Consider the following 27,506-nt stretch of genomic DNA (forward strand, 5'->3'; position numbering starts at 1 on the left):
GGTTTGCCCCACTTCTGCTCAACAAATTTGGTGAAGGTAAACATATTTTCTCCTTTTTCATTTATGAACACCGCTGAACTTGTGCTCTGGTCCTGATTTCTATTCATTGCTGCATCTGCATTCATCTTCATTAGTAGTTGTCCACACATCTGAAAACGTTCATTAATACGTTGAACTTTTAATGCATACCTCGATGCATACCTACGACGAAGTTTTCGTTGAAGGCTTAGGCTTAGATTAGAGAGTTTCTCAAAACAAATTTCAGACACTAGGATAGACTCAGTATGTCATTTAGCTCATCAAGCCAGAAAAAAAAAAAAAAAAAAAAAAAAAAAAAAAAAAAAAAAAAAAAAAAAAAAAAAAAAAAAAAAAAAAAAAAAAAAAAAAAAAAAAAAAAAAAAAAAAAAAAAAAAAAAAAAAAAAAAAAAAAAAAAAAAAAAAAAAAAACATGGTTGCCCGACATGAACACAACATGTTTCATTCCAACAAAGCTTTCAGGCTCATGAACATAACAACAAGGCTTCATATGCCAAAACAAACATTTCAAGGAAACCCATTTGAAGAATCCCCCTAAGAATGCAAAAGAAAAGTTGGTCCTTAAATACAAATCAAATGAATGCTATTGAAGTGGAGGAGAAGCTTCTCTAAATAATCGGAGGTCGATCTATAAACAATAAACTAAATAGCATGAATCATCAACAAGTCAGTTGGGTCAAGCGTCAGGAGCCAGTTTTGCATCAAAAAGTTGTACTGCTCTCACTTGCAGAGATTGAGGGGACCTCAGATTTCACTAGTGACGATCCTTTACTACTGATGTCTAGACCCTGCAATCGGCCGAGAGGGTCGCTCTGCAGAACCTCCGAGAGAGAATGAGAATCTGATGGATGCATAGGGTGGCTAGACATGTTAGATGGGGAATGGCTATATGGTGGCATTTGCATATTCTGAGGACCTGCTGGTTGCTGTGAAAGTTGAACGAAAGACGATGGGGCATATGCCATGTGATGCATTCCCAAGTTAAAAGACTCGGAAGGGCTCATCATTTCCCCGGTAGCGAATTTAAGCCTCTCGACTTCCTTCTTTAATGCATCGTTTAGAGCTGCATACAGTTCAGGACAATTTCAAACAAGACTGAGATAGTAACATATGTTCAAAACTAAGTACTGACGTATAATCCTCACCATCACGCAATTGAGCTTGTTGCTCCATAGCCTGTAACCGAAGCTTAAGCTCTGTATTCTCGTTACTGAGACCCCTTGTGTCTCGCTGTGATGACAAGTCTTAATTAGATCATAGTTCTAAGTCCATTGTCAGTTAACGTGAATATGATGAAGGGATAAAATTGCGAAACGATATCAAAATTTGTAATCAGTTAGAAAATAGCAACTCTCCCCTTCCAACAAAGAATATAAGGTTCAATCAGAGTGAAAAATTGTGGAAAAATGCAAGCTTAGGTTAAATTGAAAGACAAAAACCTGGAACAAAGTCAATTGGGCTGCTAGAGTAGTTGCTTCTGTTTGAAGGGTCTGCACCTTCCGCTCCAACTCTTGTATATACCGTGCCTTCCTCTCTTTTGAGCGAGCAGCAGACTGTCGATTTGCTAATATCCTACACATATCAGCAAGAACATGAGAAAGAGGTTCCCAGGAAATCCAAAACCTTAATCTGAAACTGATATCATTGTGCATATCGAGATGATGCCGATTACAGGACGACGAATGAATTCATCGTCTTTCACCGCTAATATCTCTCCCAATAGTTTGAATGTTGATGCCAAAGATTTGATTCTAAACTAATTTTATGTATGACCATCTGGATGTCCAAAATGGAGCTCTACTCAGATCACAGATTGATTCTAAACAAATGATGCAAGTAATTCTGGATCTGGCAATTCAAACCAAACATTCAAATGCAAGAAACGAAAAGTAGAATCAGATCACTAATGGTGAAAACTATGATTATGAAGTTGAATCAGTCTTGGATTATGAGTAGCAAAAGACTAGGATTATTCGAATAAGAACACTACCAGACAAATGATTGAAAATAAGAACTCAAAACCATTCCAAATGGCGATAATTCAGCAGGGGAAACTGATGCAGAGCAAGAATTGAACAAAAATGGATCCAAAGTAAAGCAATCACTCAGAAGTCACTGGTTCTAAGCTCAGCCAGAAAGCATAATTAATAGAAATGGAATGAAGAAAAACCTCTTGGCGCGTTTGGGGTCACTGCTCCAAAGCTCAGCCAATTTATCAGGAGGCATAGCTTTCTTCGCTTCCATAACCTCCCCAAACATACTCGATGACGATGTCGTTCCATCCACCGATAAGCTATGTCGATGCCTTGGCTTCGGAGTCTTCTCCCCCTCACTACCACCGGCGCCTTCACTTCCGCCATTGGCATTTTGATCCACGAAATTCCCTCCTCCATTACCTCCAAGCTTCTTCACATCAATGTAGGTCGAAAACAGATCATCCTCCGATCCGATCTCCTCCAGACTAGCCGTTGACGAACCGCCGTTGAACGGATCAGAGCCGGAGAGATCCATAATGTCCTCCGTCAATCGGAAGCTAACTTCCGAATGAGCCCTCCGATGATGTGAACCACCTCTAGGCACAAACGAGGCATTACCAGCATTCGCATTGGCAAACATGGAAGAGGAAGCCATCGCGTTCACCACCGGCGGCGGTTTATGAGTCTTCGGCGGCGGTGCAACATCGAAGGGAGGAATTTGATTGGAATTGGGAGTGTGGATAGGGTTTGAAGACGCTGGATCTTGCATTTCCTTTGGCCCCAAATTCTAGGGCTGTCTTTCTCTCTCCCTCTCTCTCTCTCTCTCTCAATTTCTCTCTAAGATCTCCCTGTCTGAGGCATGTGCTTGGGATTCATCTTCATGGGAGAATTAATTAAAACTTTATTTATTTATTTTTTTAATTGTTCTCCGTTCATGTTTGAGACTGATAAAACCGGAAAAGCTTCCTCAAACCAACCGTCATTTTTTTATTTAAGTCTTCCTTATATTATCTTCCCCATTTTCCCTTTTTTGCCCTTAACAATTTTACGAAATTACCAAACACACACACATATATATGCATGATCTCTTTGCCCTCGTTTTCTAAAACCTTCTTCTTAAATTGAGACCAGAGGTTCGAGCATACGTTGCTTGACCATAGGCGACGTAAGAACGAATTGACTTAGCTCACACTGCCATCAAAAAGTGCGATTGTGACAAGTCGAAGAAGTGGCAAAACAAGCCCGGTGGCAAGAGTCGTTAGCTGAATTCGACTTCAAATTTGAACACAAGGCAGGAAAGAGTAACCAAGCAGCCGATGCGCTGAGTCAAAAGGGCGAACATGCGGCCCTGTGCATGTTAGGCCATATTCACTCAAGTAAGATCGATGGATTGATGCGTCACATCATCAAATAACATTTACATAAAGACCCATCGGCCAAAGGTGTCGTTGAACTAGCCAAAGCTGGGAAGACACGATAGTTTTGGGTTGAGGGAGACCTTCTAATGACAAAGAGAAATAAATGATGCGTTCAAAGAACAGGAGAACTGAGGAAGAATCTCATTCAGGAATGCCATAATACTTTGGCCCGGACACCCTTGGTGGCAACGAACTTATACCTTAATAAAAAAAGGTATACATATATATTATATATATCTATCTATAATTGCCTTTCTAAGAAAAATATTAAAAAAATAAATGGACTTTTTCATAGTACGATTGGATGCATATTACTCCTTTTCACACGGCCCACACACATGCACATAGATCCATTAAGTAGACTTTATTAACGTGCCCCTAAACTTGACTATGTGATAACGTAAAGCTCACACTATTTTAGAAAGAAAAATACATGAGTAATATCGTGAATGTACATGTTCATGCAATATATAACTAGAGAGGTAATCATGCTACACGATGTATAACAATGTAAAGTAAGTCACTAGAGTGATATGGTGCACAGAAACATTTGTCTACATTTCATGACTTTATCCTTTCACGTGACGTGGATTCATAATCATGGTCTTTGCATCATATTTTATAAACATTTCTTGTTTATATTGTCGCATGTAGCATGTGCATATTCATATAAAGTCATGATGGATCGTGCATGAGTGCACATATATAATTATTTAATTCAATATCACGTAACGTTTATCTACTGGGTGCATGTTATTTATATATCAAACAATCTATCTAACCTAGTTCTTAGGCGTTCCAATTGTATGTACACTGACATGGATAAGCTTAATTTGACTATTTTTATACTTTCATGAACGAATAGAAGCTTGAGTCAACCCTATCGAAGTCAAATTTCACCTAAGACATTTAAAGCTACAACCACCTAAATATCTTGAATCAGCCCTAATTAGCGAGAAACATAAACTGGCTTGGATGACTTCAAAACCGGCTTAGCCAAAAATATTCTAAATCAAAATGACAATTGGAACATAATTGAAGTTGAATGAGATGATGAGCTGATGGAGCCTCACATGAATTTAGGCTCAAGAGTGATGAACGATCATCAAATTTGCAAACAAAATTGAATGGAGATCGATGATTCTAACAATGTTTAGGAGTGTTTAAGCAACTTTGTTGATAAGACAACCCTAATCTTCAGTCTAACGATCTAAGTTTTTGTTGAAACAAGAAACCTTGAATCAGATTAATTAACACATTCTTATACAAAATTCAGATCAATCAAGGGAGAAGCTAGAATTAGATTACTATCGAAGATCTTGAAGTAAGATTTGGAAATTTTGTTCTGGATTGAGTCACCCCACAATCATTGATCAAAACTTGATTGAATGACTCAGATCTTGGAAATCTTGTTCTAAATTGAGTCACTCCACAATCAAACTTGATCAGAGTGGCTCAAATCTATAAGTAAGATTTGGAAACTTGATTCTAAATTAAGTTACTCGATAACCGAACTTGATCAAAGCTTGATTGAATGACTCATTAAATGGCTCGGGTGCAATTCTATCATAAGAATTGCTTCAAACTTAGAAATGAAAAATATGATGATTCATTTTCTAAGGAAAACGTCTCAATTTGAGATCTGAATAACATCTTATTTTTATGTGAGTATTATTCGCAATCCAATTATGTGGGTAGGGCGACGAGTTTGAAATGAATTATATTTTTGAATATTCGCGACATTTTTTCTTATGATTTGTTCTCTATAAGCCCAATATTGGCCCATTACAGTTATTTATGGGCTTTCTCTCCAATGTACTTCTTAGCGAAGCATGATTGTAAACCCTAAAATTTCTCTATAAAACAACCGCTATCGACTCTTTTCTGGATCAATCCATTTTGCAACGTTTCTTATGTGTTCTGATTATTACGCGGTTTTGTTCGAAGGTTCTTTATAGTGTTTCTCGCCTACTTTTTTTGATTTATAGTTTATCTTCTCAATAGTGTTCGTTTGTTGTAAATCTCACGCAGTTGTAGAGGTAGCTTGAATCGATTGAATGTTCTTTTGAGTGGTAAAACGAATCGAATGAGTTAGGAGGGATTGATCTGTGTACAATAAGCCGATGCTCTGGAATAATGGAATGAAGGAAGCATGGTAGTGTGCACAGAAATCGAATCCACAGGTCAACATGTCTGCTCCCTCTGATATTCTCTGATTTGGGGGCCTGGTTTAGACCTACATTTTATTCTCTCCTCTCCATCTCTACTTTCTTATTCCTCTTTACACTCATTGTTCGTCAATTTTTAGTTGAAAATTCGATGGATATTGATTTAGGTTTCTGGATTATATTAGAAATTAGCTGGAAAGTTAATTCTTCTCGAGCATATAGGGGTTATGGAGGATATTTCTTTTTATCTCGTTTGTCTCGGATCATTGGATCCTGAATTTTAGTTACTGTGGCATTTGGATTCTACAGATTTGATATGTTTGTGACTACAGATTTGATATGATTTCAAACATCTTCCTGAATCTTCCTGCAAGCGTCTTTGGAACTATTTTCTTTGATTTCAAGTGATCTGATAGGATTTGGTTGCTTAGGCTCTTATCAAGCTTCTTCGTGAATCATCTTGCTGCGGTCTTGGAACAATTTCTTTTGACTTCAAGTAGCTCTTATAAGATTTTGTTGCTTAAGAGACTAAGTTATTTGGTCATTTAGGCTTTTGTTGGACATGGAAGACAGTCATGGAAACATTGTTTGAAATTTTTTGCATGATAATTGTTTAGTAAATATCAAATAGTTGGATCACATAATTTGTAAACAATTTTGTAAACTAGAATCTAATGTGTTAATCTAATGAATTTCAAATCGAGTTTGTTGTTTGTTATCCTAACAAAATTATATATATTTTTAATCGATTGACTTTGTTTGCTATTAATGCTCTATTGGCAATTAATCAAATTTGTTTGTCAATCTGCAGTAATTTAAAATAGCATAGAGTTGCTAATTAATCAAAGTTGTGTGACAATCTGCATTAATTAAAATTGGCATACTGCATTAATTAAAATTAGCATTGAGTTGAATAATCTAGATCAAGATATGATGTTGAGGGTTATAATGTTGAGTTGACTAGGTTGTGTGAATTAGGTTGGAATGCCACCAGAAATTTTAGGGCAATGGAATTGTGAGACATGACCAAAGGGGAGACCTTAGAGATCTTCACAACAACATAACATACTCGGGAGTTGAAATTGATGAAGATGGAGCTCTGAACCCTGTCAAGATTGTCAAACCACCATGGAGACCTAATAGACCACTTTGAAGATGAACGTAAACTCTTTGGCTGGCAGCAATTGATTTGGTTTCCTAGGAGCTTCTACTCCCTTTCCACTGTGGTGCGGTTTTGTTGAGCTAGACGTGAAAATTGTTAGGATTGTGTTACTCGGTGTTAGATCTACTCTTCGCATGATGAACCCATCATGTGATAGGACATGGATCATGTAGGTATTTGGTGGTTAGCATCTTCAAATGCTAATTATTCAAAGCCTAAATTTTCTACATAGGATTATGTATAACAAATTTGAATCTCTACAAGCTTACCAGGTTAAGATGCAATGGGAGCCTACCGGTAGATTGTTTAATAGATATATTTATACTCGTTTCTTTTTGCGTCTTTTTATGAACTTAGCATTGCATAAATACATGTTTTTGATATCATTCTCAATTTATTGAGGCTTGATTGTCAAACCTTAGCATGCATAAATCGAGGTTTAGACATTTCTAGATTGTACTTTGTATACTACATTGTTATGCTTTGTTATTGCTAGTACATTATTATGTTGTAATGGTAGATGGGATCTTTGTGTATTTGTGCTTTGGTTGCTTGATGGACGTTATTGTCCCATTGAGCATGTGTGACTGCATGCATAGTTGTACATTAACTCCAGGTGAATTAACTTGTGATTCCTCTCGGTAGAGAATAATGAGTAGGATCGACTTAAGTCTAGGGTGATTATGTCAGGTTGAATAGGTTGTGAGATAAGATGGAACACCTCCAGAAGTCTGAGCACAATGGAATTATGAGAGATGACTAGAGGGTGAGGAGTCGAAATTGATGAAGATGGAGACGTGAACCCCTGTCAAGACCGTCAAACCACCCTGGAGACCTAGTAAACCACCTAAGCATCCCTAGAAGATGAAAGTAAACTCCTTGGCCGGTAGCAACCGGTTTGGTGTCCGAGAAGCTTTCATTCCCTCTCCAATTCGGTACAGTACCATTGAGCTAGACATGAAGCTGATTAGGGTTGTGTTAGTGGTACAACTCTTTGCATGATGGACCCATCATATGGTAGGACGTGGATCATGCGGGTAACTGGTGGAGTTGGCCAGTGGTAGTGCTTCCCAACCTTGGGCAACTTTATGATATGTGGGACAGGTTTGCCGGCTAACTCTTCCATGAATGATGAGTAGGCTAGCACACACGATGCTCCCTACTTATTAGAGTTATTTGGGGTAGTGCCTCATTTTTCGATGCTAGTTACCGCGAATGCTAAATTTTCTACCTAGCACTATGTATAATAAGTTTGAACCTCTAGAGCCTAGAGTAAAGCTACTCGTCCTGCTATGTTGAGATGCAATAACCTTTTTGAATATCGTGATGCTACTAATCGTGGCGAGGGAGTGCTCGGGAGCAGTCATCGAGGAATTGTCGACTCGGGGCATTCGTCTAAATCACATATATATAGTTGCCATTCAATAGAAATGCCAACTATACGAAAGAGTGCTCTCGAGAAATTTTAATTAAATGTTTTTCTTTAACAAAAATGACCAAACTATTTGTTAATATGTAATTAATTGAGTATTATAATAGAGATTCATGGATAATCAAATGGTTAAAAGGAGAATTGCTAACATATTACCCACAAAATTAAATACACATAATTCAGAAATATAATCATTATATAACAACTTTTTTTCCTTCGTATGTTTATTGAAAATTAGTTCTTGGAATTGATTAACATCATCCTCCACGACAATGCGTGATTTTAGAGCAGCCTCGACGGCAAGGATTAGTCAATATTGCCTTTCCAGCCGGACAACCGGGAGGTGGGTTAGGTTGTTGGCAAGGATCAGGAAATTTAAGAAACTTGGTCTCTGAGGCCACTTCTTGACTCACCACGAACATGCCAATTAAGACTAAACATATCAACCACGAACTCATCTTATTTATACAAAACTCTTTTTATGTTTTTTTTATTGCTTTTTTGGTGTTTTTAAATGAAGCTTGAAACAGATTTACTGTTAATTTATGTAAAAATTATTCTAAAAATAATAAACATTCTATTTACAGAAGAAAAAAAAAACTAATTAGTTTAAATTTTGTCTATTTTCTCTTGTAATTTGTTAGTTTGTAGTTAATATTTATATCGTTTGAGATTTTTTTTTCCCCAGTTTTGTATTTATATTTGATTTATCATTCATTAAATAATGAATGAAATAAATTTTAATAAAAATAATTTTAGAGAACTATACAACTAAAAATTAAATTAAACTATATTAATATCAATCATCATTTGGTCTAAAAATATGCTCCACTTCCTTATCATTATTTTTACTCCACTTTCTTATCATTTCAAACTTAATTCTTAACCACCCACTTTAATAATTATATCAAAATAACTTAATTAATAATGAAAAGCCAGACACATTAAAAAAATTATACGAGAAAGCTAAAGCCTAACATCAGAAAGGTTGAAAGAAAAATCCACTGCTAAGTAGATATCATCCGCTTTAGCCTGTACTGTTGTTAGTCTCACAACTTTTAAAGTTGGGAGAGAGATATCGTCCGTTATATATAACTATCACCGTCAGGCTCACGGTTTTTAAAACACATCTATTAGGAGAGGTTTCCACATCCTTATAAAGAATGCTTCATTCCCCTCTCCAATAAATGTGGAATCTCCCAGCGGTCAAGAAAGAAGGGTGAAACTAGTAGAAAGTTTCGCAAGTAAAATTAGTAAAAAGTATTGGTTTATGGAAATTTGAAAAACACGAAGTAAATGATAGATAAATAAAGAAACAAGATGCAAGAGATCGACTATGCGAACTTATGCACAAGATGAAAAGTAACATATGTAAGTGCTGGAAGACAGAACAGATGAACAAGTATCAGCTATGTCTAACATGTTAAGGAAGTTGCCATTAGAAGGAAATCCTTAAATTTTTTCAGTAAACCAAGTCAATGAAGTGAGTGAGTTGTGTATATTGTGGAGACAACCACAATTATGAAAATTGCTCATCCAACCCAGAATTAGTTTGCTACGTAGTGAAACAACAAAAAGAACATGCTTATAACATAGACTTGCAGCCATGTTTTCAAATCATATTCCTCATTCCAAGTAAATATCAGATAGTTGTACAAAATTGTAGAGTAAAAGTATGAAAAATTATCAACATTATTGGCACTCGTACCTGCCCTCCAACTTTAAGCCAACTTTCGACGTCCCGGAGCTCTCAATCGAGGAAGACGTACTTCAACAGCCCATCTTTGTCTCAGTAGAGTCTTTTAGTGGCATATTTCGGTCCAATTCTTTCGAAGTCACCAACCCTTTTCCCCAGTTCAACACCAGGTTCCTTATTCACCATGGGCATGACCTTAAGTTTCAGGAAAGAAGAAGGGTGAAACTTGTTAAATTAGGAAGGACTAACTCCTAAAAACCATGTAGCAAGTCCTCTAATTACTTTCAACCATAGGAAATGTGGCATTTAGGAGTTGCTGCTGTGAATTCGTCAACCACTGCTCGTGTCTAGCTTTAGCTTTCAATGACTTCCAATGATCATGAAGAAGTGACTTAGTACTGTGGTGGAGATAAGCATTCATATCATATCCAAAAGCCTCCATTCTACGTATAAGAACAAAAGCATGATCCTTCCTGTCCTCTAAATGAAGATGCCTTAGCAGTTGGTTACAAATTCTAGGCATCAACATAGTGCCTGTTTCTAGTGTATAAAGGAAAACTTCCACAGCCAGGTCAAGTTTTCCTTCAACGCAAAGCCCACCAATCAACATCACGCAGCTTGCTGAACTTATAATCCTTTTGAAGTCCTTAAGAACAGAAAATATTGCGAAGGCTTCAGAAACCCTCCCTGCTTGACACAATCCAATGAGAAAAATGGTGTATGGAGCCAAGTCGAAGTCTTTTGAGTTCAAGTCCATTTCGATTATTCTCGAGATCGCCTTTTCAAGGTCTCCTTTGTCGAAACTTTCCTCTACTACTTTGACCTTTTCATCTTTCCAGCCACGAAAATTCCTCAGATACTTCATCCAAACACTAAACGCGAGTGAAACCTTTTTTCTTCGACACGACCAAGTCATGATAGACTTGTAAACAGAAGACTCAGGCTTGCACCCATTCTTTACCATTTGTTCGAAAATCCCTAGAGCATCCTCGTCCCTACCGACTCTGTGGAGCCCATCTATTAGAGTTCCATACGTAATTGAATCTGGTAAGCGCCCTTTAAGTTGCATGTCCTTGAAGAGCTTGAAAGCACCATCGATGTTGTTGGTCTTGCAAAATCCATTGATTAGGATGTTGTAAGTTCTAATGTCTGGAAAAACCCCACTCTCAACAAGCTGCATAAGAAGCTTGTAGGCCTTATGAATCAACCCCGACTCGCATAATTGTTCCAACATAACTTGGAGATCGACAGTACCAAGAACCTTATTGGCACCTTGCAAAAGTCGAAGGAACAAAGAAGGTTTTCTCCCTATCTCCATTTTGTAAAACAAAAGATGAGCTTCCTTAAGCTTACCAGCCTTGCAAAATCCATCAATGAGAGAATTGAAGGTCACAACAGAAGGAAGGCATCCAAGCTTCTCCATTTCATTGAATACATGTTGTGCCTCATCAATTAACCCATTCTTACACATACCACAAATGAGAATGGAATACGTGTGGTTGTCGGGGAAACAGTCGTGGTTTGAAATCTCGAGTCGAAGAGACTGGGCCTTATCCAAAAGACCCATATCACAAAATCCTCTAATTACAGCATTGTAACAAGTAGTATCTGGACTAAACCCTCTTTCCGTCATCTCATCCAACAACGCCAATGCCTCGTTAACCCGACCTTCTTGGCATAAGCCTTGGATCATTATAGTATACAAGATAACATCAGGCTCTACATTTTTCCTCGAAAATTTTTGGTACCACATATGTGCTTCATCATATCTCCTAGCCCTAAACAAGCCATCAATCAAACAACTGTACCCTTTGACTCCAAGAATATGGCCATCCTTCTCAAATGATCTCAACAATGCAAAAGCTTCATCAAAATAACCTAACTTACAAAACCCATTAAGCAAAACATTGTAAGTGATTACATCTGGACTACAACCACTAGCTCTCATCTTAATGAACAATCTCTGTGCATCATCAATTTTCTTAGCTTGACACAACCCAGAAAGGATAATCGAATAGGTTATCTCGTTGGGCAATACGTCTCTATCAGTCATTTCATCAAAGAGTACAAGGGCTTCTTGAGTTTTACTAGTTTTACAGAATCCATGAATCAAAATGCTGTAAGTAACCACATTAGGATTCAAATTACATTTGAGCATCTGATTATACACCGCTAATGCTAACAAAAACGCTTCTCTTCGCACCAAAACATGCAAAATCAAATTGTAAGCAAAAATATTGGGCTTACATTCAAAATCCTTCATCATGCCAAACGATTGGACGGCCTTCTCTTCCATGCCGGCTTTAGAGTATGCCTCAATCAATACAGAGAAGGCGTCCGATGAAATTTCAGTAGAAGAATCCTTAAGCTCTTGAAGAGTTTTCCAATATAATTCAAAGGCATTGTCCTTTACTAACCTGTCAATGATCAAATCCTGCGAGGCGCTGCAGCACAGGTGCCTTCTCCTCAACGACCAGATAAAAAGTCGAAATCCAAGTCGAGCATTCGGCTGTTCTTGAATGACTGAGGTAATTACATCAGATGATATATGAGGGGCTATGGTTTCCAATGCATCTTCAATGGGATCGACAGTTTCGATTATGGTGGAGACCTCATTGGAAGTAGCGATTGGGTCAGTGGGCGTATGAAATAAGTGGAACCATGGAGGTTTTGGAACTAAATAGGTGACGACGGGTCGTAGAAATGTTGATCGGCGCTTCATCGACGGCTAATTTCTTCCGGCAGAACTCCCATTACTAACACTGAAAGTGATTTCTCACCGCGGAGAAGCAAAAATCACTGCTGTTTAGGGTTTATAAGAGGTCTTTGCTTCTCCAGTCTTCGAATCTATGACGGCGCTAGAAATTAGAGCTTCCAGATCGGCGGCAACTGAAAATGCTTCGAATGTATAGCCTTTGGAGTCTTGGATCTTTTGTTCAGTCGGCACTCCGGAGATCAAATCAAGCGCTTCTCGCCAAATAGTGTTGCTAACGGACGAACGTTCAGGGCGTTTTTGACAAAATCACTCGATTGTTGCGAGTTTTGCTATCTAATCCAAAAACTTCTCAAATTTATTCATTCATCCCTTTAATTTTAAATTTTATATTAAATAAGTCCCTCAATTATAAATATCAAGCAAATTTCCAAACGTCTAATAATTATTTAGATAAATAAATAAATAATATTAAAAGAAAAAACGATGAGTACAAGTCGCTTCACTTCCCTTGGTTCCGGCGGAGATGATAAAGGAGTTGGAGAGTGGTGGTTAAGAAGGAAGTGGGTGGAAACAGATTAACAATGGCCGCTGCCCTCTGAGCTTAACCTTCAAACTTCTTCCCCTCACCTTTCTTCTTGCCGTTGCAAACGGAATGTCACTTCCATGGTGGACCTCCGCCACTGCCCTTCCCTCTCCCCCTCATACTCGGCTGATTAATCACCATTACAATCGCCTCCTCCACTCTTACATTCGTCTCGCAAAATCAAGCCCTTCTACTTTGAAATCCACCCCTCCGAGAGCTCTATTGCTTGACGAATTCATTCAACTCAGCCACAACAAGGTAATCCGTTGCCTTCTTCTCACTCTGTATCGATAATTTCGTCTCTTTCTTGTTCTTAATGGATGAATATTGTTTTCAATTTGGCTTTATTTGTTTTCTAGGTTTTAGTTGCTGCCGGCGTGTCCGCTGCGATTGGGCAACTCGCGAAGCCTTTCACTTCTGTTCTTTTTTATGGCAGAGAGTTCAACTTTAGAACTGCTTTTGGAGCTGGAGGCTTCCCTTCTACCCACTCCTCTGTTAGTAGCCTCTATTTGCTTTGTATGTTCTGAATTCTTTTGTTAATATAATCACCACCGTCGCTGCTGTTGTTATGCCATGTGTTTCAGGCGGTGGTCGCTGCTGCCACTATTCTCGGCGTTGAGAGGTAATCCGCAACTCAATATGCGTTTCTTTGTTGATTGGCTTTCGTTTCTAAGAAGTTGTGTGCCTGTTTTTTCAGAATAACTTTTCATGACATTACTTAAGAATATAATCGCAGGGGTCTTGCAGATTCAATTTTTGGCATAACTGTAATTTACGCGTCCCTTATTATGTATGATGCTCAGGCAAGTACGAAGGCTCTTCTTCTTCTTTCTTGTTTAGAGCTCGTTCTAATTGTTAATAATCTTCCCGTCTCTTTTCCTGGCATCCTTCTGCGGATTAATGGTGATTTTTTCCCCATTTTCTATTGTGCTCTGCTAAGTAAGTTAATATGAACTTCTATTGATGAGGAACATCTATGGAAAGAGAAACTGATCTCATAATTTTACCATGTGGACTCATATATCTCCTTTGTGTTCTGTATCTTCGAATTTATCTGGAGGACATCCAACGAGCAATTTTATTGGGTAAATAATGGATATAGATCCTAAAAAAAATCATTACTTATGAACAAGTGTGACGAATCGAACGAAGTAAAGCAGGTCAAAACCCTGTACTGAAGTGGGGAATTCAAACCTCTTGATCTCTTGGTCGAGGGCACATCTTTTTAGCATTTATGCTATGCTCAGTTTGACAATAGCCTTATGTACATCACAATTTCAATTGAGAATCGTAGAATAGGTTAAGCTTCTTTTGATATCTTTTTGAGCAATAGCTAAATTAGTTTTGAATAGCACCGTTGTTATACTGTGAAAGTGTCTTCGAATAGCACTGTTGTTATGCTGTGAAAGTGTCTTATTTTCCTGTTGGCTTGTTTTAGTCTTCAATTCTATGTTTCATGTTGCAGTCTCAGTCATGTTGCTTCGGATATCATGCTAATCAATTATAGCTATATTACATGTTCAGTCGAAGGCAAACTCAATTATTGAATAAGGTAGGTGAATGATCTTAATTGTTAACCGATAAATAATATAAGCGAATTTAAAATACTCAGCTTGGAGTTTGACCCCATTGCAAGAGTATTTGATCTGTACTAACAATTATTGTGTATTATGATAAATTTATCCTTCCTGGACTTTTGCTCTGATCATTGATGCGCACAAGGTTCTTTCCGGTGGTATCTGAGAATGGGAAGTTGCAGTCTCGAAGGAAGTGAATTAGTGGTTTGGTCGCTGGAAATGATTAGTATGTTTATGTCTGTATGTATGTGTATATATGTATTCATGCAATACATAACAGTTAGCAAGTGTAGAGTTTAGACCCAGTAACCTCAGTTCTACTGTTTATCAGATAATTGATGAGGTTCTAACAGACAGGCTTAAATGGTTCTTCCCTCTGTCTAATCTACTTCTGTTGGCTGTGGCAAATCATAGACCTCATCTGAATGGCAAAAAAACTGGTCGATGATTCCTAAAGAAGAAACAAAAGGGGGTGATTTTTGAATTGAATCTTGAGAAAATTTATGATAAACCTGATTGGCATTCCCTTGATTGTCATTCCCTTGATTGTCATCCTTCAAGTCGGAGGCTTTAGGAAATGGAGGAGAAAGTTGTTATTGGCTATGAGTTGAGCAGCAGCTTCTTGATCATTGTTAATCAGACCAGCCGGAGTTTGTAAGCTTCGAGAGATCTTTGTCAAGAGTTCCCTTTTTCTGTTTTCTTTTAGTATTTGTAGCATTGTAGCAGTCTAGAGGTGTAACTGCCCAAACCCAACGCTTGCAAATATTGTCCTTTCTGGGCTTTCCCTTATCCTCCAAACTTTAAAACGTATCTACTAGAGAGAGCTTTTCACACACTTATAAGGAATGCTTCGTTCTCCTCTCCAACTAATATGGGATCTCACAATCCACCCCTCTTGAGGGCCCAACGTCCTCGCTGGCACACTACTCGGTGTCTAGCTTTGACACCATTTGTAACTGTCCAAGCCCACCGCTAGCCGATATTGTCCTTTTTCGGTTTTCCATTCTGGGCTTCCCTCAAGGCTTTAAAACGTGTATACTAAGAAATGGTTTGGAGGTCGGTAGGGTGGAAGTCCCTCGGGTGGCACGAGCTCCCACTCTATAAGTCATTTACGGCTTACTCCTATGATCACGCCAAATTAAGTAGTGTACATAAGATCTTTAAACTTTTGGGGCTTCAGCATAAAAATTAACTTGTTGAAATAAAATGTGGTCGGAATGGATTATTTCTCTAGGAGGCAGTGAAAAAAGCTTGCCTGTGATCTTGGGCTTCTTCTTCATGGAAACCAAGATGTTGTAAGCCTTCTGCGATACTGTGATTGAAGAATTTTGCGAATGGGAAACCTATCTCTTTAAGGCTCACTTCACGGCCCTTTCTAGACTCCCTATATACATTCTTTCCTTTTTTAGAATCTCCTGTAGTATTAAAAACACTATAACCTGCTCTTTTTGGTATCAGTAAGAGTAATCAACAACAAAATTTCTTATTTTGCAGGGAGTCAGAAGAGAAGTTGGAAAACATGCTAAAGCAATCAACACGCTATTGCCAACAAAGACACCTGTGAACTCATCCTTTTCCTATAAAGATCAGGATCGTCGAGTCAACTCGCAACTCGAGAGCAGCAGTCCCCTGTTATCTGAGGAAGGAACCAGGGCCTTGACGGTACTGAGTCCGTTAAAGGAGGAGGATATCGCATCGTCGAGCTTGGCAACTGATGTGGAAGAAGGGTCAAGAAGGGAGGGTAGTGAATGGAAGTCATTCAAAGAATCAATAGGCCACACTGAGATTGAAGTTGCAGCTGGTGCTTTGTTGGGTTTCACGGTTAGTCTGATAACTAATACATTATTGTGATTTATAATATTGATCTCACAAATAAACTGTATCTATACGAAGTCCCATTTTCTGTGTCAAAGCTAAACTCGAAAACGATAATTTAATGAGAAATTTATTACGTAGAGCCACCACACGAGACTCGACTAGTGGACTATGATTTGAGGAAATTACATTATAGGAATCTTAATATATAAGTTAATACAAGCTACCTTCGGATTTAAAAACTTTTCTCTTTCTCTAGTGACGAGTCCTAAGTTTCTTGGTGTTCTTCAAAATTAGAAAATAAGTCGTTCTCAGTTGTTATTTAATTGGAGTCATAGAGTTATTTAGTTATGAAATCGGTGTTTGGGCGTCTGAAATGTTTGGTCTTATGAAGTTTATGTTTGGTGTGCTTGGTTTGTGTTGATTTTTATTTTGTTTTTTACAATTCTCTTCTACTAATACAATTAGAGCTAGACTTCAATGTTTTTCCCCCCAAAATTCAACTTATATAGAATCTTTACCATTGAACTTCAAATCTTATTCTTTTATGAGTAAAGTATTAATTTCAATTAAAATAACATGGACTATTAGGGATCACCTGGATTTGCATGCATCAAAGAAAAATTGTCTCTATGGATAGCGTAGCATGACTTGTACCTAAGAACATGCGATAAATGTGCAATTATATGCTTTAGTATGCGAAAATGGATGTATTAGACCTTGTTTGTCGTATATTGTCATTTTATACTGCTACTTTGAATATCATGTTGTATTGGAGGATGAGATTTTGTGAAATCTATGCTCTGGGTACTTGATAGATGTTACCGCCTTGTTGAGTAGAGAGGATTAGCAATAGGAATGACCTTAAAAACTAGGTTGTGTGAGATAGTTTGGTTAGTATATGACCTAGGACGAAAGACTTCTAGAAGAAGAGCGCTATAGATTCATGAGAGATGAACAGAGGGTGGTGCTCCTAAACGATCCAGACTTGGATGTCAGAATCATATTACTTAGAGATGTAGAGCTTCGTCAAGATTGCCAAACTGCCCTAAAGACGTAAACGACCGCCACAGTAACCCTAAAAGGAATAAAGGGCATCACGTAGGTTGGTAGCAAATGATGGGCGTCGAGGAGCCTCCACACCCCTTTTCGCTTCAGTTTGGTACGGTTGAGCCATGCGTGAGGCTGATAAAGGTTTGTGTGACCTGAGCAAGAGAGTTTGTTGGGCTACCCTATGCGGAGGATCTGACCTATAAGAGGCATTGATTATGCAGGTAATTAGCAGAGTTGGTACGATAGGGGGGGTAGCGAGCTCTATGGCTTTGTGTGATGGGTTTGTCGACCACCTCCCATCGATGACAAGCAGGCTAGCACTCTCTTTTAATTATCCTAATAAATTTAAAATTTAAATTTTCTTTGTAATTTTATAAATTGCAAAATGATTGTCCTTCCTCTTTGTTTATTCTCATGCCAATGGAAGAAAATAAATTAGACAATATTTCCCCTTTTTCCTTTCTTTTTACACATCTTAATGATAGAAAAAAATTCATTAGAAAATAATTTTGAAAATTTTAAAAATATTTATTCTTTTAAAATAATTAACAAAATTTCAAACAACACGTAGTCGTCACATGAGATTCCACGTGGAGAAAGATGAGTGGATGTTGCAACAACATTACAAGGTCCTCTCCAATAATATATTCCCCTATATATTTGGAATAATTTTATTAACTTGAAAAAAATATATTTAAATATAAAAAATGTAAATGTGTCAGCTTTTTATTGCATATCGTGAGACAATCCATGTGACTGTAACCGACTGCTTTGATGATTATAATTATTAATTAATAGTTTAAATTAGTTTTTAAAATATAAAAATTAAACCGTGCCGGTTTGTGGCTCCCTTACAACCCAAAGCTACACCCAATTATTTCATTTTCCTTATTTTATTAATTATTTCAAATCGTATAATTATGCATATCTAACCTTTATATCTTTTTTAATTCACCGTTCTTTTCGTTCAAATACTTTTTAATATATATATATATTTTTAAATATCATCTCAAATATGACGTAACATATTAATTTTTTATTCAGTAATTGTACAACAAAAAATTGAGTCATTGACTTTAAAATTACAATTAATAGTTTATTCACTAAATTATATTAAAGCAACATATATTAAGATACTCTACTATAATTGAATTAAAAAAAAAATATATATATATATATAATACTAATATTTTAATTAATTTATTAAATATAAAAAAAATTCATAAAAATTTTCTTAGAAAATTGTTAAATTACTAATTAAAATTTTAAAATAAAATATACAAAATATAACTAAATCATGAAAACAAAACAAAACAAAATATATTATTAATTAAATCGTAAATATTTATGCATTTAGTTTGGTCTATTTTAAAATAATTTATGAGTATTTTTATTTTTATTTTTTGTTATGGATAACTTATCATTTTAAATTAGAAACAAAAATATTTTAAAAAAAAATTATGAGTATTTTTATTTTTGTAAGGGATAACTTTTCTTTTAAATTAGAAAAAAAAATCTTTTTTAAAAAAATAAGAATTATATCATGGGTTTACTCACAAGACTTCACTATATAATTAAAATATACTTTTTCACATTAATATTGTTATAAATAATCAAATAATGTATTTAAGTAATTATTGAACTTAGTTTTGAGTAACAATCCATCATAGTTGAATTAATTGAAACAATAATAATTTTTTTGAATTATTTCTTCGAAAATTTATGAGTTAGTTGCAAACGATAAAAAATTGGTATTCGATAAATTAAAAATTTAACACTATTTTACGGTAAAGAAAATAGTTATAATTTTAAAATATAATGCAAAATGGGTTTGTTCCTCGAGACCACATAAATGAAAAAGAGATAGAAAAAAAGGTAAAATATAAAATGTTGAGTAAAAAAACGAGTATTTACTTGTTAGATGTTCAGAGGAAACAACTAACATTAAGAATACTACGAGAATTACACAATTACTCTGTTAACTCGATCGAAACACTAAACTACTGGTTCTTGCATCACTGAAAAGACGATTCACTAAAAAAAAAAAATGTTACTTTCGAACGTGGTCCTAAATTTGTCGATTTTGTACATGAGACGAAGGACATATAATGTGAATTTAATAATACTCAAGTAGGTTGGATTTAATGCGATTGGAATTTATGTGTACAAATAAATATAAAAGTTAATATAACAGTTAAAATTCACTACGAGCAAATATTGTCCACTTTGTCTCATTATATGTATTCGCCAGTCTTACGATTTTAAAACATATCTAATAGAAAAAGGTTTTAAATCGTTATAAGGAATGTTTTATTCCCCTCTCTAATCACTGTGAGATCTCACATGAATGCAGCTTGTCATATAAATTGGAAGAACAACGCTTATGATTTCGTTCATTTTGTTTGTAACCCATCTGAATACGATCAAATTAAGAAGGTGTGTGTGGTTGTGATGGTGGTGGTGTTTGTTCCCTTCGTTCATCTCTCTTCCAAATTTCCTTTATAAAAAGCCTCTCTTTCCCTCTTCTTCTCTAACTCCCATTTCTTTCTCTTTCTCTCTCTTCCCCAAAACACAACCAAAAACGATGTGTCGTTCCGACCAAGCCTTGGAATCCTCTTCTGTCGTCCTTGATTCCAAATTCAACCCCCCTCCCCTCCTTCAGCCCACTTCCAATCGCCTCCTCCACCGCCGTAATTCCCTTAACAAACACCCTTCCCCCTCCCCCAACATCACCTCCACCTCTGACAAGATTCTCCTTCCGCTCGCCGCTAACGGCTGCTCTCTGTCTCGCCCCCGGCCTGCCTTGGATAGGAAGAAATCCAAAAGCTTCAAGCCTGGGGGAAATGGGAACGTGGGTTGTGATAATGTTGCTGAAGTCGCGTCGCCGGGGAGCATCGCCGCCGTGAGAAGAGAGCAGGTGGCGCTGCAGCAGGCGCAGAGGAAGATGAGAATTGCCCATTATGGACGGTCTAAATCCGCCCGGTTTGAGAAAATCGTTCCCTTTGATTCTAAGATTAAAGCCGTTGTTGAAGAGAGAAGATGCAGCTTCATCACTCCCAACTCAGGTACCCTTCAATCTCCCCTGTTTCTTTATTTTATTTTATTTTAAATCTCCCCTGTTTTTTTCTATTCATAAATTAGGTTTTTCCTTGTCAGATCCCATTTATGTGGCCTATCACGATGAAGAATGGGGCGTCCCTGTTCATGATGACCAGTGAGCTTCTCTCTCTCTCTCTCTCTCCTTCCCTGTTTCTCTCTCCTCCATTGTTTTAAGCACTGAAGCTTGAAATTGAAAACAGAACGCTGTTTGAACTGCTGGTTCTGAGTGTGGCCCAAGTGGGTTCGGATTGGACTTCAATTTTGAAGAAACGACAAGATTTCAGGTACAAAAACCACCTTAATCGATCCCTTTAAGTTTGTGGGTTGGTCTGTAATTCACTGAATTAGAGCTTTCATCTTCGCCCAGAAATGCATTTTCAGATTTCGATGCACAAGTGGTGGCGAATTTTTCCGACAGACAGATGGTTTCGATCAGCTCAGAGTATGGAATGGACATTAACAGAGTCCGAGGAGTGGTCGACAACGCAATCCGGATCCTGGAGGTAATTAATTAAATAAATAATTAATATGTTGTTCCTTTTCCAAACATGAATGAATTAATTAGTGGGGGATTTGTTTAATTTTCAGATTAAGAAGGAATTTGGGTCTGTTAGACGAACACGACTCTCCACAATGGTATGATATTGTCCACTTTGAGCATAAGCTCTCATGGCTTTGCTTTGGGCTTCCCAAAAGGCCTCATACCAATGGAGAGTGTATTCTTACATTATAAACCCAACCGATGTGAGACTTTCATCATCCAACACCTCCCCTCGAACAAAGCACGCCTCCCCTTAATCGAGGCTCGACTCCTTTGGAGTCTTAGTCATTTTTGACTGCCTTTGTACCTTCGAGTAGGCTTGACTCCTTTTGGAGTCCTTTGTTCGACATTTAAGGATTTGCCAATCTATTGACACGGCTAAGTTTAGGGCATGGCTCTGATACCATGTTAGACGAACACGACTCTCCACAATGGTATGATATTGTCCACTTTGAGCATAAGCTCTCATGGCTTTGCTTTGGGCTTCCCAAAAGGCCTCATACCAATGGAGAGTGTATTCTTAGATTATAAACCCATGACCATTCCCTAAATTAACCGATGTGAGACTTTCATCATCCAACACCTCCCCTCGAACAAAGCACGCCTCCCCTTAATCGAGGCTCGACTCCTTTGGAGTCTTAGTCATTTTTGACTGCCTTTGTACCTTCGAGTAGGCTTGACTCCTTTTGGAGTCCTTTGTTCGACATTTAAGGATTTGCCAATCTATTGACACGGCTAAGTTTAGGGTATGGCTCTGATACCATGTTAGACGAACACGACTCTCCACAATGGGTATGATATTGTCCACTTTGAGCATAAGCTCTCATGGTTTTGCTTTGGGCTTCCCAAAAGGCCTCATTCCAATGAAGAGTGTATTCTTAGATTATAAACCCATGACCATTCCCTAAATTAACCGATGTGGGACTTTCATCATCCAACACCTCCCCTCGAACAAAGCACGCCTCCCCTTAATCGAGGCTCGACTCCTTTGGAGTCTTAGTCATTTTTGACTGCCTTCGTACCTTCGAGGAGGCTTGACTCCTTTTGGAGTCCTTTGTTCGACATTTAAGGATTTGTCAATCTATTGACACGGCTAAGTTTAGGGCATGGCTCTGATACCAAGTTTAGGGCATGGCTCTGATACCATGTTAGACGAACACGACTCTCCACAATGGTATGATATTGTCCACTTTGAGCATAAGCTCTCATGGCTTTGCTTTGGGCTTCCCAAAAGGCCTCATACCAATGGAGAGTGTATTCTTACATTATAAACCCAACCGATGTGAGACTTTCATCATCCAACAGGGTCATTGGAGAAATACATTTGGGGGTTTATGAACAACAACCCATTCTCACCGCACTACAAATCCGCCCACAAAATCCCGGTCAAGACATCAAAATCAGATACCATAAGCAAAGACATGATCCGGCGAGGATTCCGGTCCGTCGGTCCCACCGTGGTCCATTCCTTCATGCAAGCCGCCGGTCTGACCAACGACCATCTCACCACCTGCCACAGGCACCTGCACTGCACATTAATCGCCGCCGGCCGTCGCGCTCCACCGCCGGAAGTGGAGGAGACGACGACAGGTGCGGCAGGCTCGGAAGCTGTGTAGAATTCAGTGGTTGCTAATTAACTATATAACTGTTTTTATTTTATGTTTTTTGTGTCAAAATGTCTGTATGAATAGAATGTCGTGAAGTGAAGTGAAGTGGTAGTGACAATGTCGTGTGTGTTGGTCAGTTTGCTTTTGTAAATTCCCATCTCATCCATCCTAACTTCAAACATTATTAAACCATTATTGTATTATTTTTAGTCTTATTTAGCCTTTTATATTCTCGATTAAGTTATCGAATGTTCGAGTCTGAAAATAATTGGGCGTCGTAGTTAAAAGAATATGAAAACAACTATCTTACCCATGATCTAGAGTTGACCGTCGTAGTGTATGTGCTAAAAATTTGGCGACACTGCCTATATAGACAGAAAATTCAAATTGTTACCAACCACGAGTGTCTAAAATATTTCTTCATCCAGAAAGAGTTGAACATGAGACAAAGAAGGTGGTTAGAACCGGTGAAAAACTACAGCGTAGATATCCAGTACCACCCTGAAAAAGAAAATGTGGTCACATATGCCCTAAGTAAAAAGACGACCTACTTGTCGTCCTCCATTATGAGAGAGGGAAGGGTATAAAAAGACTTCGAGTGAGCCAACATAATTGGAGTGACTGAAGGAGTCCACAGTTGGCCTGACTCGCAGTACGACCCACACTTTGGCTGAGAATTATTGACTCCCAACAAGAGGACCCTAACCTACAGAAACTCCTAAGCCAACTGGCCGAGAGTCCAGTAGACGGATTCTCGAAATCCTCATATGAAGGACTATTGTGCGATGGACGCCTATGTGTCCCAGCAATATAAGAGTTAAAGGAAAGAGATATTGACGGAAACTCACCCAGGAAGTATTAAGATGTACGAAGATTTAAAACAACACTTTTGGTGGAGGAGCATGAAGAGAGACGTGGCCGAGCTTATGAGCAAGTGTTGAGCTTGTCAACAAGTGAAAGCTCCCAGACAAAAGACAGTTGGGATGTTACAACCCCTAAATATTCTGGAGTGGAAGTGGGAGAACATAGCAATGGACAAACAGAGCGCCTAAACCAAATCCTAGAGAACATGCTACGTGCTTGCATATTAGACTTTAAGTGAAGTTGGGATTCCAAGTTCCACTTGATAAAATTCTCATACAACAATAGTTTCCTAGCCACTATTGAAATAGTACCGTTTGAGGCCTTGTATGGGAAACGGTGCAGGTACCCACTATATTGGGACGAGGTAGATGATAGAGAGTTAGTAGGAACCGAGCTAGTTCGAGTCACCAATGAGGTTGTCCATAAAATCCGAGCGAGGATGTGTACCGCTACAAGTAGACAGAAAAGCTACGCTGATGTAAGACGTAGAAACTTAGAGTTTGAGATAGGGAACCTGGTATTCCTAAAGTTGGCACCAATGAAAGGTGACTTGAGGTTCAGACGTAAGGAAAAGTTAAGTCTCAGATTCATTGGACCTTTCGAGATTCTCGAGCAAATTGGTCCCATAGCGTATGATGATGCTAATAGCATATGAATTATGTATGATGATGCTAATAGCATATGAATTATGTATGATGATGCTAGACCTAACCTTTCCTCTAAGAGCCCAACAGACCACCATGACAACCACCATGACATATCATGACATACGAACCACCTTAGGAGTGTCCTTAGGCTGCTAGATGTGTGAACAGTGTCAACAACTTCGTGGGGGAATAGGGGTTTCTGATCAAAACCAAACTGAATCTAGCCATTTCGCATGGGGAATGAGAGACCCACGTCATACCACCCATTAACTGTATGAGATAAGAGAGGGGTCCTGCCCCTCAATGACCTGCCCCCTCAATGAAGAGGACTATTACGAACCTGGGAGGTTTCAACTCACCCCTAGGTAAGATGTCATATATAGGCATGCATAAGGTAGGTCTCGTAGAGAGACACATAGAGACAAAATAGATTAAATGGAGGTTTGGAGCCATAAAAAAATGTATTATTCGACTAGTCTCGTACCGCACAAGTATGATGAAAGGAAGGAGCAATTATTGTAATTTTCTTTTCTCGACATAGAAGAACTTGCATCGGAGATTTCATCATCATAGTTAGCATCAACATAACTGAAAAAGCCTAATCTCAATCAAATTGATGCCGATGCTATTGCATTAGCATATATACACATAAATTTTCTTAAAATTTTGAACTTTAATAATATGATTGGCATTAATGAATAATTATAACATCATGAATGTGAATAAAGGAAGATGTACATATATATATATATTTTTTCATTGTAAACCAATATACATTTGTGTTTTGTTTAAAAATAAAAAAGCAATAATCCCCCTCTCTCCATGTTTGTTGAAATTGAATCATTTAGAAAAATAAATTAAAAAAAAAAAAAAAAGAATAATGTTACATTATATGAGTATAATTAATAAGAAGGAAGTAATAAATGAAAGAAAATGGAGAAGGTCTAGGCGCAATCGGAGGGAGCAAAAGTGACGGATCCCTTGAGTAAATCATATTTCCAAATGAAAGTCTGCTGAATAATATTCCCTAAGATATTGATTGACGGAAAGGGCAGAGAAGTTATCGCAATACAGCTACATTGGTATGACGCCGAAACGATGTAGCTCCTATCCGGCGGTTCGAACACCGCCCCGTCTTCGAAATGGAATCCAAGCTTCGGCAACATACCAAAATTCCACTCAGTGTCATTGAAGCAAAGTTTGAAGTTCTTCTCCCTTTCACCCTTTACATCCTTTTCCATTCTTCCGAATTTTTCGATCTTGGGAGCCATCGCTTCTATCACCGCATCGTGAGCCGGCGCCGTCAGCATCGTCAGGCTGGTGCCCGTGTCCAAGATGGTGCCGCAACCGGACTTGATGTTCCAAACGTGAGGGGGGATGTTCAGGATCTGTCCGTCGACGGAGATTCCGGACAGTTGGACGCCGTAGTAGCAGCTGTATCGGCCGCCGGTGAAGAGTTTAGTGGTGGCGGGGGGGCCGATGGGAGAGGATGTGGAGGCGGAGAAGGTCTTGGGGGAGGGGGTGCCGAAGACGAAGTAGCTAATGGCGGTTATATTGCGGAGGTGGTCGGCGAGGCAGTAGGAGAAGCCGCCGCCGACGTTGTTTTCGGCGGCTTTGTAGACGAAGGAGTAGATGCTAGAGCCTAAGCCAATGAGGCCATCGGCTCCGTCCAAGAACTGGCTGTCAGTCATTTCTTCGGTGCAGCCGTATAGAATGTCCTTCAGTTGCTTTTCTTTTCCGTTTGTTAGTCTTACTGTTACCGTCTCGGTTGCGAATATTCCCATCGCGCGGTCCCCACTTAAGTAGCTGTTATTTATTTATTTTTTAAACAGACCAACCAACATCCATTTATTGTTATAATGGTCCCCACCAAAATTTTATTTAAAATAATAATAATAATAATAATATTAATTATTAATACCTGTAGGTATAGGAACAAGGGGTGTTGGGGGTTGGACAATCGGGTTGGCCGCCGAGCTCAGAGAAATCCTGGATACACTGCTTGGAGGAACAAGGAATTGGGGAGAAAGAAGATGACTGATTCGCATAAAGCGCGTAATTGAATCTCTCTCTCATTTTGTTACGCATTTTATGGATCGGAGAGGGGTTGCTGCAATCTCCCCTGCACCGCCGGTATCTGCATCTCGTCCACAATAGGTCACTTCCGGTATCTGCAATCATCGTGAACTTCTGCGGCGGCGTTCCCACTTTCAATTGCACGAAAAACTCACTGCTACCGAAATCAGCGCCGGGGTATGTTTTCAATGCTATTGGCGTCTGCGAATGTGGAGGATGATTCGAACCCGACGCCTCCTTCACCTTCTCCTCCGCATTCTCCACAACTTTGGTCCAATTCAGGTGGGCGGAGATGGCTCGGAGGCGAGATTGATCGTGATAGCGAATATCCTTGATGCGATCCTCCATCTTATCCACCTTAATTTCATCATGAAGCCTCTTAACCACTTCCGGATGGTGGCGGTGTATCAGATCCAGCCTCACGAATTCTTGTTCTTCATTATTGGCATCGCTTTCTTGTTTCAGATTATTGGCATTGCTTTGATCGGCGACTGCGACGGTGAGAGGAGAGAAGAAGAAGACGACGAAGAAAAGGATTAAAAGATGAGAAATCGACGACATTGCTCCGTTCCTGTCAGAGAAAACAGATGAAGCAAGGAGGAAGATGAGAATGGCGGACTTAAAAAGAGGAATAACATCTATAAACCCTAACTGTAAAACTATAAATTTAGAATCACTTTCTATTTCTTTTTTCTTTTTTTTTTCGAGTTTATGGGTATCATTTTTTTACGTGTTCTTCTGTTTTGTCTATTAATATACAGAAAGAAAAGATAATTTAAATTTAAATTATTTTATTTTAAAATATATTTTTATTAGAAGCTAAAAAGGAGATTTTAATAATTTACAAAATTTTATGCAATAAAATAAAATTGGAATTATATTTTTATTCTTTTCAGATTTACAAGACAATTATTTAATTAATAAAATAGATTTAAAAATTAAATTAAAAAATATATTTTTTCCGATAAAAAAAAAAAAAAAAAAAAAAAAAAAAAAAAAAAAAAAAAAAAAAAAAAAAAAAAAAAAAAAAAAAAAAAAAA

General features: G+C 38.0%; 5 protein-coding genes and 1 non-coding gene across 10 annotated transcripts; 3 read left to right on the forward strand and 3 right to left on the reverse strand.

Annotated features, from left to right (window-relative positions):
- Positions 1–452: 452 nt before the first annotated feature.
- On the reverse strand, positions 453–20,187 carry LOC111499754 (transcription factor RF2b-like). 2 transcript variants are annotated; one of them, XM_023151419.1, is made up of 5 exons: positions 20,168–20,187; positions 2,207–2,835; positions 1,476–1,608; positions 1,182–1,266; positions 453–1,099 (listed from the first exon to the last, which is right to left on the reverse strand). In XM_023151419.1, exons 2-5 carry the CDS (start codon positions 2,779–2,781, stop codon positions 738–740), a joined length of 1,155 nt encoding a protein of 384 aa, XP_023007187.1. In that variant the 5' UTR covers positions 2,782–2,835; positions 20,168–20,187; the 3' UTR covers positions 453–737. The 2 variants fall into 2 exon arrangements, with proteins under 2 accessions (XP_023007187.1, XP_023007186.1); XM_023151418.1 differs by lacking the exon at positions 20,168–20,187 and having other exon boundaries at positions 2,207–2,882.
- On the forward strand, positions 5,570–5,674 carry LOC111500030. Its single transcript, XR_002721044.1, has one exon. It is a non-coding gene; the product is annotated as a small nucleolar RNA snoR100 (small nucleolar RNA).
- LOC111499718 (pentatricopeptide repeat-containing protein At1g79540) lies at positions 9,755–12,934 on the reverse strand. The gene has a single exon (XM_023151358.1). It carries the CDS (start codon positions 12,608–12,610, stop codon positions 10,163–10,165), a length of 2,448 nt encoding a protein of 815 aa, XP_023007126.1. The 5' UTR covers positions 12,611–12,934; the 3' UTR covers positions 9,755–10,162.
- On the forward strand, positions 13,086–16,728 carry LOC111499778. Of its 2 annotated transcripts, none has more exons than XM_023151462.1 (5): positions 13,086–13,445; positions 13,547–13,681; positions 13,772–13,809; positions 13,924–13,990; positions 16,259–16,728. In XM_023151462.1, the coding sequence occupies exons 1-5, from the start codon at positions 13,257–13,259 to the stop codon at positions 16,613–16,615; spliced, it is 786 nt and encodes a 261-aa protein (XP_023007230.1). In that variant the 5' UTR covers positions 13,086–13,256; the 3' UTR covers positions 16,616–16,728. The 2 variants fall into 2 exon arrangements, with proteins under 2 accessions (XP_023007230.1, XP_023007231.1); XM_023151463.1 differs by lacking the exon at positions 16,259–16,728 and adding an exon at positions 14,653–14,726.
- LOC111499759 (probable GMP synthase [glutamine-hydrolyzing]) lies at positions 20,159–23,128 on the forward strand. 3 transcript variants are annotated; one of them, XM_023151431.1, is made up of 7 exons: positions 20,166–20,244; positions 20,296–20,697; positions 20,774–20,846; positions 20,932–21,015; positions 21,099–21,234; positions 21,320–21,336; positions 22,579–23,128. In XM_023151431.1, the coding sequence occupies exons 1-7, from the start codon at positions 20,217–20,219 to the stop codon at positions 22,886–22,888; spliced, it is 1,050 nt and encodes a 349-aa protein (XP_023007199.1). In that variant the 5' UTR covers positions 20,166–20,216; the 3' UTR covers positions 22,889–23,128. The 3 variants fall into 3 exon arrangements, with proteins under 3 accessions (XP_023007197.1, XP_023007198.1, XP_023007199.1); XM_023151429.1 differs by having other exon boundaries at positions 20,159–20,697; XM_023151430.1 differs by having other exon boundaries at positions 20,159–20,697; positions 20,789–20,846.
- A 2,103-nt stretch (positions 23,129–25,231) lies between these two features.
- LOC111499734 (aspartic proteinase NANA, chloroplast-like) lies at positions 25,232–27,045 on the reverse strand. Its single transcript, XM_023151390.1, has 2 exons — positions 26,312–27,045; positions 25,232–26,196 (listed from the first exon to the last, which is right to left on the reverse strand). Exons 1-2 carry the CDS (start codon positions 27,025–27,027, stop codon positions 25,335–25,337), a joined length of 1,578 nt encoding a protein of 525 aa, XP_023007158.1. The 5' UTR covers positions 27,028–27,045; the 3' UTR covers positions 25,232–25,334.
- Positions 27,046–27,506: the final 461 nt, after the last annotated feature.

The sequence above is a fragment of the Cucurbita maxima genome, unplaced genomic scaffold (assembly GCF_002738345.1).
Source record: "Cucurbita maxima cultivar Rimu unplaced genomic scaffold, Cmax_1.0 Cma_Scf00027, whole genome shotgun sequence".
Classification (NCBI taxonomy): domain Eukaryota; kingdom Viridiplantae; phylum Streptophyta; class Magnoliopsida; order Cucurbitales; family Cucurbitaceae; genus Cucurbita; species Cucurbita maxima.